This window comes from Amblyraja radiata, chromosome 26 (assembly GCF_010909765.2).
Source record: "Amblyraja radiata isolate CabotCenter1 chromosome 26, sAmbRad1.1.pri, whole genome shotgun sequence".
Classification (NCBI taxonomy): Eukaryota; Metazoa; Chordata; class Chondrichthyes; order Rajiformes; family Rajidae; genus Amblyraja; species Amblyraja radiata.
The window spans coordinates 16,849,965-16,862,987 of record NC_045981.1 but is presented as its reverse complement, the minus strand read 5'-3'; the positions used below and the strand labels follow the sequence as shown (position 1 = coordinate 16,862,987).

General features: G+C 47.3%; 1 protein-coding gene across 3 annotated transcripts in view; it reads right to left on the bottom strand.

Moving 5' to 3' along the window:
* Positions 1-216: 216 nt before the first annotated feature.
* The window catches only part of LOC116987968 (WD repeat domain phosphoinositide-interacting protein 1-like), an 82,291-nt gene continuing 69,484 nt past the window's right edge, over positions 217-13,023 (bottom strand). For 2 of the 3 annotated variants that reach the window (XM_033044330.1, XM_033044329.1), the window contains one exon: positions 217-838. In XM_033044330.1, the coding sequence (XP_032900221.1) occupies positions 809-838 (30 nt within the window). In that variant the 3' untranslated portion in view covers positions 217-808. Of the gene's footprint in view, positions 839-6,542; positions 6,618-13,023 lie in introns of all 3 variants that reach the window. The other variant, XR_004415838.1, reaches the window with a different exon arrangement.

The window sequence follows — 13,023 nt, the reverse complement described above, 5'->3', positions numbered from 1 at the left end:
CTACACCAACTTATGGGAATTCCTGGCCACGACCTCTCAAAATGCAGAAGGAGCATTTGTGGGTCTTAAGTTGCAAAGCAGCATTCGCTTGGCGTTGTAGCAAAAAGTAGATCTAAAATATAATGTGAATTATCGTATAAAACATTTATTTGCAACCTCTGAAATGTTAGCTCATCTTAAAGAATTAGTGCATTAAGTTGATGGAGTAAAGAGAGACAATGTATATTGCAATACTTTATTATGGCTATTACTACATTATTTGGTGAACATTACAGTTTTGTGCAACTTCATTCAACATGTTAACATTTTCGACCACCATTCTGGGCAGCTTGCTTGGCTGTGAGACAACATCGCCTGAGTAGACTAATTGCTATATTTATATGTGTTTAAGATATATACATAATAAAATACATGCTGGACGACATTTTCAAAAGTAAATGCTGTGTTATAAAACTTTTTATAATAATAACTTTAAATACCCATACTAAGAGAGAGAGAGAGAGAATTTTTCTTTACAGTTTGGCATTGCTAATCTTGATTAGTTCAGTCATGTGCTCTTCCTTGCAACACACCCATTCTGGCTCCTCTACAGTAACTAAAGCTGGTGACAGATGCAAGGTTAAAATGTTGGAATTTTGTTTTGCTCTTTTTTTTTAAAACAAAATTTTAAATGCAGAATATTAGTATGATTCCAATTCATGCGTACCAATTTCAGGCTCTTCATTCTTCAAATCGTGCTGTTTATAATCTCTATCTTCACTCACGATACTAATTCTGTTTTTTTCAGGCTCACAATTTCTTCGTCTTTTCACTCTGGCTTCCCCCGGCTTGAATAAATCTACCAAAACCAAAACATATCCTTAATTTCTATTATAGGAGTATAGGAGAGTGTGTTATGAACAAGCTGTTGCACATGCACGGTGGGAAGCTGCAGCAAGAACTGGGCTTTGGCTCTTATTAATTATTGGTGGTCACTATTAGTTTAGTGTATTTAGAAATAGAGCGTGGAAACAGACCCTTCGGCCCACCGAGTCCGGGCCGACCAGCGATCCCCGCACACTAGTTCTATCCTGCACACTAGGGGAAATTTACAGAAGCCGATTAACCTACAAACCCACACGTCTTTGGAATGTGAGAGGAACCAAGAGCATCTGGAGGAAATCCACACAGTCACGGGGAGAACGTACAAACTCCGTACAGACAGCACCCTGTAGTCAGGATCGAACCCGGGTCTCTGGTGCTGTACGCCCACTGTGTCACCTATTGTTATCATTAATAATTAGTAACATCCAAAGCCCAAGGTACAAGTGTAAATCAACATGTGAAAATTCTTTACTGGTGAAATTATTTTCAATTTCACCTTTAACAAATTTCCGCAGAGCAATTTTGTTAAATGTTGTTCAAAGGTTTGACACCAACGTGCGAATTAAAATGTCACTCAGCAGAATTTCAAGCTGACATTATTTCATGTTTAAGTGTTGCGCAGCTCCCAATTACACATTAGTTTCCATGCAATCCCTTGGACTGGAACTACAAAATGTATACATGGTTGAGAGAGGCCATCTGACCCAGGCATTCCATCACCAGGATCCTTGGTGTTCATATGCAAGGTTCCCTGATAGAAGCTGCATAGGTAGGTTAGGTAGCTAAGAAGGTATACAAGCTACTTGCCTTCATTAGCCTTCAAGCTTTAATCTGCAACACCACTTCTAGTGATATGTATAGACAACACAGATAGGATGGTTCTGAAGTTCAGCACATGGGAAGGTAGCTGGCACTCCCACTCCATCTACATTGCGTACTATCTTACAATAGGATGTAATCATATTATGTTTATGTTATAATTCTTAGAAGGGATCAACAATTGTTTCAAAATCCACAATTAAATATTACTCTTATCCTGGAAAAATATTAAAATACATTTTGTATAAAGTAGATTATTATATTTTCAATCGAGCATCAAAACCCGGTGCTTTGCATGTTACAATGTGCTAAACATTCCTGAATTACTGAAACATTCCTGCTCTGGCACATAAATATTCTGTGAGTAAAGCAGAGGCTGGGGATCCTATGGCAAATAACTCACTTCCCAACTCCCCAAAGCCTTTCCCACAACGTATAAGGCACAGATTGTGAGTATGACCGCACAATCTCCAACTGCTTGGATGAATTGATTAACGGTCTGCTGTAAATTGCTTCTAATTTCAGAATGATAAAATCTGGAAGGAGTTTGTGGGAAAGTGGGGAGAATAAAATGGGATTAACGTATGATAAATGTTAATGGGTCACTCATAGCTGGTACGTATGGTGAAGGTAAATGGGTAGTTCATAGCTGGTACAGACTCGGTTGGCTGAAGGGCCTGTTTCCATGATATCCAGTAACTTTCAAAAAGCTCAAAATTGTCCAGAATAAAGTGTCCTGCTGGACAGGAACTGCCTTAAACATTGATTCCCTTCTAAAAGTGACACATAATAGCTGCAATGTTCATTATCTACAAAATGCACTGCAGCAACTTGCTAAGGCTGCCAAACACATATAACCTCTAACAACAAGGATAAGGGTTAACGCATGGATTTACCATGTCTTATAAATATCCATTCGTCACATATGATCTTGACTTGGAAATATATCACCATTCCTTGCTTGGTTTAAATCCTGTTACTCAACATCTCTATTTGGAGTAACCAAGTGTGATAATTGATGAGGAATAAACGCTGGCCTCCATCCACCTTCAATAGAAATACAAAGTTCTTCATTCTTTCCACAGGAATGACAAGTGTGATTAATAATTAATGTCATTAATTGCGATTGGGAGGCACTGAGGTAAAGTTGCTGTCTTTCAGCATTTACAACGCCAGAGACCCGGGTTCGATCCCGACTGTGGGTGCTGTCTGTACGGAGTTTGTATGTTCTCCCCTTGACCGCGTGGTTTTCTCGGAGATCTTCAATTTCCTCCCACACTCTAAAGATGTACAAGTTTGTAGGTTAATTGGCTTGGGTTTGTATACTTGGTATAAGTGTAAAAAAACATGTCCCTAGTGTTTGCAGGTTTGCGTTAATGTGCGGATTCGGTGGGCCGAAGGGCCTGTTTCTGCGCTGTATCTTGAATCTGAACTAAACAGTGGTCCTGTAATTCTCATAAACAAGCTCTTATTAATCAGCCTGTAACAGACCCAGGCAAGTGGGGCAAATGACTATAACACAGCAATATCTATTTCTACAGATCTATCACACCCTGGTGACTCTGCAATCACTTGCAGTGCAGTAATGCTCCAATATATGAAATACAGCAGGTAATGTCAATTCCAATAGTGTTCATTGAGGGACAGACGGGTGATTCGTCCTCAGCTCCTTTTCCAAATATCCATGAGATACTCACAAGCAACCAATATGGTGGATGGGACCTCAATCCAATAATTCAACACACTGACAGAGAAACACTCCGCAAGAAGTAGACTGGTCAACTTGGGGCAAATGGCTTGTTTGTGGGCTTCAATTAGCCACAGAATGAGCATGAAGGCAGTGAGAAATGTGAACTTACTAATGGGCACAGCTGCATGATACAAAGGCTGCAAATGACATAACCTGTGAATTGAAAGAGCACAACATCCTTGTCAAAACATTGTCTGCAGAGGAAGTAGACCACCACTACTCCAAGGAAGTAGACCACCACTACTTCTCAAGTGTGATAATTGATGAGGAATAAACGCTGGCCTCCATCCACCTTCAATAGAAATTCAAAGTTCTTCATTCTTTCCACAGGAATGACAAGTGTGATTAATAATTAATGTCATTAATTGCGATTGGGAGGCACTGAGGTAAAGTTGCTGTCTTTCAGCATTTACAACGCCAGAGACCCGGGTTCGATCCCGACTGTGGGTGCTGTCTGTACGGAGTTTGTATGTTCTCCCCTTGACCGCGTGGTTTTCTCGGAGATCTTCAATTTCCTCCCACACTCTAAAGATGTACAAGTTTGTAGGTTAATTGGCTTGGGTTTGTATACTTGGTATAAGTGTAAAAAAACATGTCCCTAGTGTTTGCAGGTTTGCGTTAATGTGCGGATTCGGTGGGCCGAAGGGCCTGTTTCTGCGCTGTATCTTGAATCTGAACTAAACAGTGGTCCTGTAATTCTCATAAACAAGCTCTTATTAATCAGCCTGTAACAGACCCAGGCAAGTGGGGCAAATGACTATAACACAGCAATATCTATTTCTACAGATCTATCACACCCTGGTGACTCTGCAATCACTTGCAGTGCAGTAATGCTCCAATATATGAAATACAGCAGGTAATGTCAATTCCAATAGTGTTCATTGAGGGACAGACGGGTGATTTGTCCTCAGCTCCTTTTCCAAATATCCATGAGATACTCACAAGCAACCAATATGGTGGATGGGACCTCAATCCAATAATTCAACACACTGACAGAGAAACACTCCGCAAGAAGTAGACTGGTCAACTTGGGGCAAATGGCTTGTTTGTGGGCTTCAATTAGCCACAGAATGAGCATGAAGGCAGTGAGAAATGTGAACTTACTAATGGGCACAGCTGCATGATACAAAGGCTGCAAATGACATAACCTGTGAATTGAAAGAGCACAACATCCTTGTCAAAACATTGTCTGCAGAGGAAGTAGACCACCACTACTCCAAGGAAGTAGACCACCACTACTTCTCAAGTGTGATAATTGATGAGGAATAAACGCTGGCCTCCATCCACCTTCAATAGAAATTCAAAGTTCTTCATTCTTTCCACAGGAATGACAAGTGTGATTAATAATTAATGTCATTAATTGCGATTGGGAGGCACTGAGGTAAAGTTGCTGTCTTTCAGCATTTACAACGCCAGAGACCCGGGTTCGATCCCGACTGTGGGTGCTGTCTGTACGGAGTTTGTATGTTCTCCCCTTGACCGCGTGGTTTTCTCGGAGATCTTCAATTTCCTCCCACACTCTAAAGATGTACAAGTTTGTAGGTTAATTGGCTTGGGTTTGTATACTTGGTATAAGTGTAAAAAAACATGTCCCTAGTGTTTGCAGGTTTGCGTTAATGTGCGGATTCGGTGGGCCGAAGGGCCTGTTTCTGCGCTGTATCTTGAATCTGAACTAAACAGTGGTCCTGTAATTCTCATAAACAAGCTCTTATTAATCAGCCTGTAACAGACCCAGGCAAGTGGGGCAAATGACTATAACACAGCAATATCTATTTCTACAGATCTATCACACCCTGGTGACTCTGCAATCACTTGCAGTGCAGTAATGCTCCAATATATGAAATACAGCAGGTAATGTCAATTCCAATAGTGTTCATTGAGGGACAGACGGGTGATTCGTCCTAAGCTCCTTTTCCAAATATCCATGAGATACTCACAAGCAACCAATATGGTGGATGGGACCTCAATCCAATAATTCAACACACTGACAGAGAAACACTCCGCAAGAAGTAGACTGGTCAACTTGGGGCAAATGGCTTGTTTGTGGGCTTCAATTAGCCACAGAATGAGCATGAAGGCAGTGAGAAATGTGAACTTACTAATGGGCACAGCTGCATGATACAAAGGCTGCAAATGACATAACCTGTGAATTGAAAGAGCACAACATCCTTGTCAAAACATTGTCTGCAGAGTAGCAAGGCTGGGTATGGACTGTGTTCTTGTGGATGGCTCAAGAACAGTGAACTTGCATTAGATGTTGCTGACTGGAATGCATTCAGATACTTTCAAAGCCGTCATGCTGTCTATGCAACCACTGGAATGCTCTAAAGGTACTGTAGGACATTGCATTATAACTTGGATTGGTGACAAGACACTTTACTCCCACTCTGCTGAGCTGGTAACAATCTGGCCTGATAAGGATGTGCCAAGGACATAGAAATGAAGAGCAAAGAGTTATTGAGATACTCTCATCCATCTCATTACACTAGGCACACACAGACACAAAACCTAAGCCTCGGAACAAGTGATCCACCTTGGCTCAAAGCTGTGCAGTGTAAATGGCCCGAGATGCCTTGGGGAAATATTGCTAGCTCTAAACATCAAACTCGCATTGGTTCCTTTGTGGGTAAAAACACCTCAACCTCTGAAAGCAAATGCCATCCTGAGTAATATGATCCAAACGTGCCCTCTGTTAACGAGTAGCAATGAGGTGATCAAAAGCAAAATACTACAGAGAGCAGCAAATCATAATTAAATAAATACAGGACATGTCTATTGTCGATTGAAATGCTGGAATTGCCCTGCAGGTCAGGCAGCATCCATGGAGAGCGAAAGAGAGTGAAGGGCCTGTCCCACTTGGGCGACCTAAGCTGCGAGTTTAGAAGAGTTTGCCCTGGACTCAAACTCACAGCATGGTCAACACAAGGTCTTAGGAGATCGTATGAGGTAGCTGGAACTCTCCTTCATGCTCGAGGGAGGTTCCAGCCTACTCGCGGCCTCAGCTAGGTCGCAGAAATTTTTTCAGTATATTGAAAATATTTCCACAAGTAAAATTTGTTCGGCATGGGTCTTTTTCACTCGTAGTGGAGTGGGGTCGCTCTTTACTTACAGGCAGTCGAGGGCAGCCGTTGGCCATCTCCTTCACTGACCGACCATTTTGATTGGCTCACTGGAGTTTCACGACCTAGGAAGACCTACCGGTAGGTAAAATGCCCCTTAACTTTATTAAACTTCTTAAGTGTCTCCACTTCTTCCCCCCCCCCCCCCCCCCCCCCCCTTCTCTCCTTCTCTCCCATTCTGTCTCCCTTCTCCCCCCCCCGCACTCTCTAACAGACTTACGGTACTCTGTGGAAGCCGTTTACCTTCCTCTTCATCGCGCAGGCAGCGCTCCTCTGCTTTCCCTGGCCCCCACCTTCGCGATGTGTTTGTGTGTGTGTGTGTATGTATGTGTGCGGTCGGTAGATGCAGCTCGCAGTTCGGTCGATCCAACTCGCGCTTTCAACGTGGCCGGTCGATCCAGCTCGAGCATTTCCAGGAGAGAGTCCTCGAGCTTGAAGGTAGAAGGCACTCTTCTGGACTCGCGGATTAGGTGGACCAAGTGGGACAGGCCCTTTAATGTTACCACTTGATAATACAGGAACATAGGATGTATTCATACAGGAATAGCACATGTGACATTATGGCCGAAACTTTTCTTTTAAGTCCAATTAATCCATCACCAGTGGAGTTTAAAATCAACTATCTTATATTTTTGTTTATATATTGCTGCATTTTATCTATCTATCTATCTATCTATCTATTAATATATAAAACTCTCGCCCAAAATTCCGAAACGGAACTCCGTCCGGCTGTCACATTTCTTCCATTGATTCCCTGCAACTCCGAAACTGGACGCAGAATCGCCGACATCTTTTCCATTTCGGTAGAGATTTCACTTTTCTTTCTAAGTATCCGCTCCTCATTACATTCCGTCGTGTTTAAGTACACGTTTTTAATCAAATCCTTCCCCCCCCCCCCCCAATATTTCAAAACTAAACTGGCTTCACACCCACAGAACCTTCACCAGCCCCAGCCCCTGCTGAACGTTCCATCGTGTGATGTCACAATGCCCAATCTTCACATATGTCCAATCGGAATGGATCCATTTACATATGCCTATGCAGGAGCCCAAGCCAATGGTGAAGGTTCCATCGTGTGATGTCACAATGCCCAATGCTCAAAGACATCGTTGCCATAGAGAGGGAGTACAGAGAAGGTTCACCAGGCTGATTCCTGTTATGTCAGAACTTTCACCACTTAAAAGTGTAATGCCCCAACGCAAAAGTGTAATGCCTCCTCCCCCCCCCCCCCCCCCCCCACAGTTTTTCAAATAAAAACTGGCTTCTCACCCATACAAGCAGCCATTTCGGTAGACATTTCACTTTCCCTTCCAGCTGTCCACTCCTCATTACATTTCGTTATGTTTATGTCCATTTTTTTCATTAAATCCTTCTCCTCCACCCCCCCCCCCCCCCCTCACTCATTTAAAAACGGCCTTTCGGGAACGGCTCTACTTCGAGGACCACGTCTCCCGTGGGGGCTGCGGGTAGGCAACGGCTGCATTGGGGCATTACACTTTTAAGGCTCTGTGTGTGATACCGCCCCGCCACCCCCCCCCCCCCCGCGTTGCCGAGACGGACCCGACTTCGACGACTTCAAGATACGCTATTTTAAGACGGCCGGAACCCGACTTCGACGACCACGTCTCCCCTGGGGGCTACAGGTAGGGAACGGTCTTTATACACTTTTCCAACTCTGTGTGTGGGGGTGGTTAGTGTGTGTGATGCCGCCCCCCCCCCCCCCAGTGGGGGCTACGGGTAGGGTACGGCTGCGTTGGGGGATCAGACCCAACGGGTTTGCCATTGGTCGTCGTGTTTAAGTACACATTTTTAATCAAATCCTTCAACCCCCCCCCAATATTTCAAAAATAAACTGACTTCTCACCCATAGAAGCATCACCAGCCCCAGCCCCTGGTGAACGTTCCATCGTGTGATGTCACAATGCCCGATGCTCACAGATGTCCAATCGGAATGGATCCATTTACATATGCCTTTGCAGGAGCACAAGCACTTGGTGAACGTTCCATTGTGTGATGTCACAATGCCCAATGTTCAAATACATTGTTGCCATAGAGGGAGTACAGAGAAGGTTCACCAGACTGATTCCAGGGATGTCAGGACTTTCATATGACGAAAGACTGGATAGACTCGGCTTGTACATGCTAGAATTTAGAAGATTGAGGGGGTATCTTATAGAAACTTACAAAATTCTTAAGGGGTTGGACAGGCTAGATGCAGGAAGATTGTTCCAGATGTTGGGGAAGTCCACAACAAGGGGTCACAGTTTAAGGATAAGAGGTAAATCTTTTAGGTCCGAGATGAGAAAAACATTTTTCACACAGAGAGTGGCGAATCTCTGGAATTCACTGGCACAGAAGGTAGTTGAGGCCTGTTCATTGGCTGTATTTAAGAGGGAGTTAGATGTGGTCCTTGTGGCTAAAGGGATCAGGGGGTATGGAGAGAAGGCAGGTACAGGATACTGAGTTGGATGATCAGCCACGATCATATTGAATGGTGGTGCAGGCTCGAAGGGCCGAATGGCCTACTCCTGCACTTAATTTCAATGGTTCTATGTTTCCCTCTACGCACCCCTCTCCCCCCCATCCCTCTCTCCCCCCCCCCCCTTCCCTCTCTATGCCACCCCCTTCCTCCTACCCCTCTGTCCCTCTTCCATCACTCCCCCTACCCCTCTCCACCTCCCTCCCCACTCTTCCACCTCTCCCCCTTCCCCCTCCACTCTCCCTCCCCACTCTTTCCCCTCTCTCCCCCACCCCTCTCCCCCTCCCTCCCTCCTCCCCATCCTCCCCCTCCCCCACATATCTCTTCCCATCCCCCTCTCTCACCCCCTACCCCGCTCTCCTTTCCCTCCCAAATCTGTCCCATTTCCTCCACCTCCTCTCCCCTCCCTCCCCTCTTCACATCCCCCCCCCCCCCCCCCCCCTGTGTGTTTGGGGGTTGGTTAATACGAGTTTGATGCCGCAGCCCCCCCTCCCCCCCCCTGCAAAACGCCGTTGGGGAAACAGACCCAACGGGTCTGCACTTGGTCTAGTATTATATAAAAGTCTGTGCCTGTCGCCTGCCGTCCGTCCGGCTGCCTTTCTGCCTTTTGATTTGTTTCCATCGTGTGATGTCACAATGCCCAATGCTCGCAGATGTCCAATCACAATGCCCAATGCTCGCAGATGTCCAATCGGAATGGATCAATTTACATGTACGGCTTCCGGCTGCATTTCTTCCTTTGATTCACTGCAACTCCGAAACCAGACGCAGAATCGCCGACATCTTTTCCATTTCGGTAGAGATTTCACTTTTCTTTCTAAGTATCCGCTCCTCATTACATTTCGTCGTGTTTAAGTACACGTTTTTAATCAAATCCTTCCCCCCCCCCCCCCCCCCAATATTTCAAAAATAAACTGGCTTCTCACCCATAGAATCAGCACCAGCCCCAGCCCCTGGTGAACGTTCCATCGTGTGATGTCACAATGCCCGATGCTCACAGATGTCCAATCGGAATGGATCCATTTACATATGACTTTGCAGGAGCCCCAGCCCCTGGTGAACGTTCCATCGTGTGATGTCACAATGCCCAATGCTCAAATACATTGTTGCCATAGAGGGAGTACAGAGAAGGTTCACCAGACTGATTCCTGGAATGTCAGGATTTTCATATGAAGAAAGACTGGATAGACTCGCCTTGTACTCGCTAGATTTTAGAAGATTGAGGGGGTATCTTATAGAAACGTATAAAATTCTTAAGGGGTTGGACAGGCTAGATGCAGGAAGATTGTTCCGGATGTTGGGGAAGACCAGAACAAGGGGTCACAGTTTAAGGATAAGGGGGAAATCCTTTAGGACTGAGACGAGGAAAACATTTTTCACACAGAGAGTGGTGAATCTCTGGAATTCTCTGCCACAGAAGGTATTTGAGGTCAGTTCATTGGCTATATTTAAGAGGGAGTTAGATGTGGCCCTTGTGGCTAAAGGGATCAGGGGGCAAGGAGAGAAGGCAGGTACAGGATACTGAGTTGGATGATCAGCCATGATCATATTGAATGGTGGTGCAGGCTAGAAGGGCCGAATGGCCTACTCCTGCACTTAATTTCTATGTTTTAATGTTTCCCTCTCTTCACCCCTCTCCCTCTCCCACCTATCCCTCTCTCCCCACCCCCCTTCCCTCTCTCCCCCCGCCCCCTTCCCCAACCCCTCTGTCCCTCTTCCACCAGTCCCTCTACCCCTCCCTCCCCACTCTTCCACTTCTCTCCCCTTACCCCACCCCTCTCCCTCCCTCACCCCTCTCTCTTCCCCTCCTTGTCCCACCCCTTCCCCTACCCCTCTGTCCCTCTTCTCTGTCCCTCTTCCACCACTCCCGCTACCCCTCACTCCCTCCCCACTCTTCCACTTCTCTCCCCTTCTCTCCTCCCCCTCTCCCTCTCCTCACCCCTCTTACATCCCTCTCCCCCACCCCTTCCCTCTCTACCCCACCCCCTTCCCTCTCTCCCCGCCCCCTTCCCCTCTGTCCCTCTTCCACCACTCCCCCTACCCCTCCCTCTCCCACTTCTCTTCCCTTACCCCCTCCCTTCCCCTCTCTCCCCCACCCCTTCCCCTACCCCTCTGTCCCTCTTCCACCACTCCCCCTGTCCCTCTTCCACCACTCCTGCTACCCCTCTCCCCCTCCCTCCCTCCCTCCCCTCTCTTCCACTTCTCTCTCCCCCCACCCCTCTCCCCCTCCAATCCCACTCTCCCCCTCCCTCCACAATCTTCCCCCTCTCCCTCCTCATTCCGTTACCGTGCACAGTCTCTGTCTTTAAGAAGGAACTACAGCTGCTGGAAAATCGAAGGTAGACATAAAAAAGCTGAATAAACTCAGCGGGTGCGGCAGCATCTATGGAGCGAATTGAATGGTCAACGTTTTTGGCCGAAACCCGGAAGGGTTTCGGCCAAAAGCGTTGCCCTTTTCCTTCGGTCCATAGATGCTGCTGCACCCGCTGAGTTTATCAAGCTTTTTTGTTGTTGTACCAGCCTCTCTCTCTGCCCTTTTCTCTTCTCTCGACTCATGCACGCCCGCTCCAACCCCTCCCCCCCCTTCACCTCTCTCCCCCATCCTCTTCTCCCCCCCTCGCCCTCTCCCTCTCCACCCTCCTCCTCCCCTTCCTCACAAAATATTTTTTGTGGGGGCGGGTCCTCAGTGTGTGTGACCGTTTGTGGAGGCGGCCAGGCGCTCTCCATTCAGGAAGACGCTCATCTGTTTGTGGAGGCGCGTGCTTAGTATGTGACCAAAGATCTTATAGCGGAGCTGTCCGCTACAAGATCTTTGTGTGTGACGACACACGCTCCCCCCCCCCCTTTGGTGCAGGAGGCGCGCGCAGCATCTGAACGCTCAGCGAATATTCGAATTCTTCACTAACCGTCATTCTGACTTTGCTTGTGAAGTGAAAAGTCCTGAATTGCATTTGTCTGATGCAGGAAGATTGTTCATGATGTTGGGGAAGTCCAGGACAAGCGGGTCACAGTTTAAGGATAAAGGGGAAATCCTTTAGTACTGAGATGAGGAAAACATTTTTCACACAGATAGTGGTGAGTCTCTGGAACTCTCTGTCACAGAAGGTAGTTGAGGCCAGTTCATTGGCTGTATTTAAGAGGGAGTTAGATGTGGCCCTTGTGGCTAAAGAGATCAGGGGGTATGGAGAGAAGGCAGGTACAGGATACTGAGTTGGATGATCAGCCATGATCATATTGAATGGTGGTGCAGGCTCGAAGGGCCGAATGGCCTACTCCTGCACTTAATTTCTATGCTTCTATGTTTCCCTCTCCTCACCCCTCTCCCTCTCCCACCCTTCCTCTCTCCCCCACCTCCCTTCCCCCTACCCCTCTGTCCCTCTTTCACCACTCCCCCTACCCCTCCCTCCCCACTCTTCCACTTCTATCCCCTTACCCCACGCCTCTCCCACCCCCACCCCTCTCCCTTCCCCTCTCTCCCCCACCCCTTCCCCTACCCCTCTGTCCCTCTTCCACCACTCCCCCGTCTCTCTTCCTCCACTCCCGCTACCCCTCTACCCCTCCCTCCCACTTCTCTCCCCCTTTCCCCTCTCCCTCTCCTCACCCCTCTCCCTCTCCCATCCCTATCTCCCCCACCCCCCTTCCCTCTCCCCCCCCACCCCCTTCCCTCTGTCCCTCTTCCACCACTCCCCCTACCCCTCTCCTCCTCCCTCCCCACTCTTCCACTTCTCTCCCCCTTCCCCTCCACTCTCCCTCCCCACTCTTTCCCCTCTCTCCCCCACCCCTCTCCCCCTCCATCCCATCTTCCCCATCCCCACATCTCTCTCCCCATCTCACCCCCTACCCCGCTCTCCTTTCCCTCCCAAATCTATCCCGTTTCCTCCTCCTCCTCTCCCCTCCCTCCCCTCTTCTCACCCCCCCCCCCCCCCCCCCCCCCGCAAACGCCGTTGGGGAAACAGACCCAACGGGTCTGCACTTGGTCTAGTAACTACTAA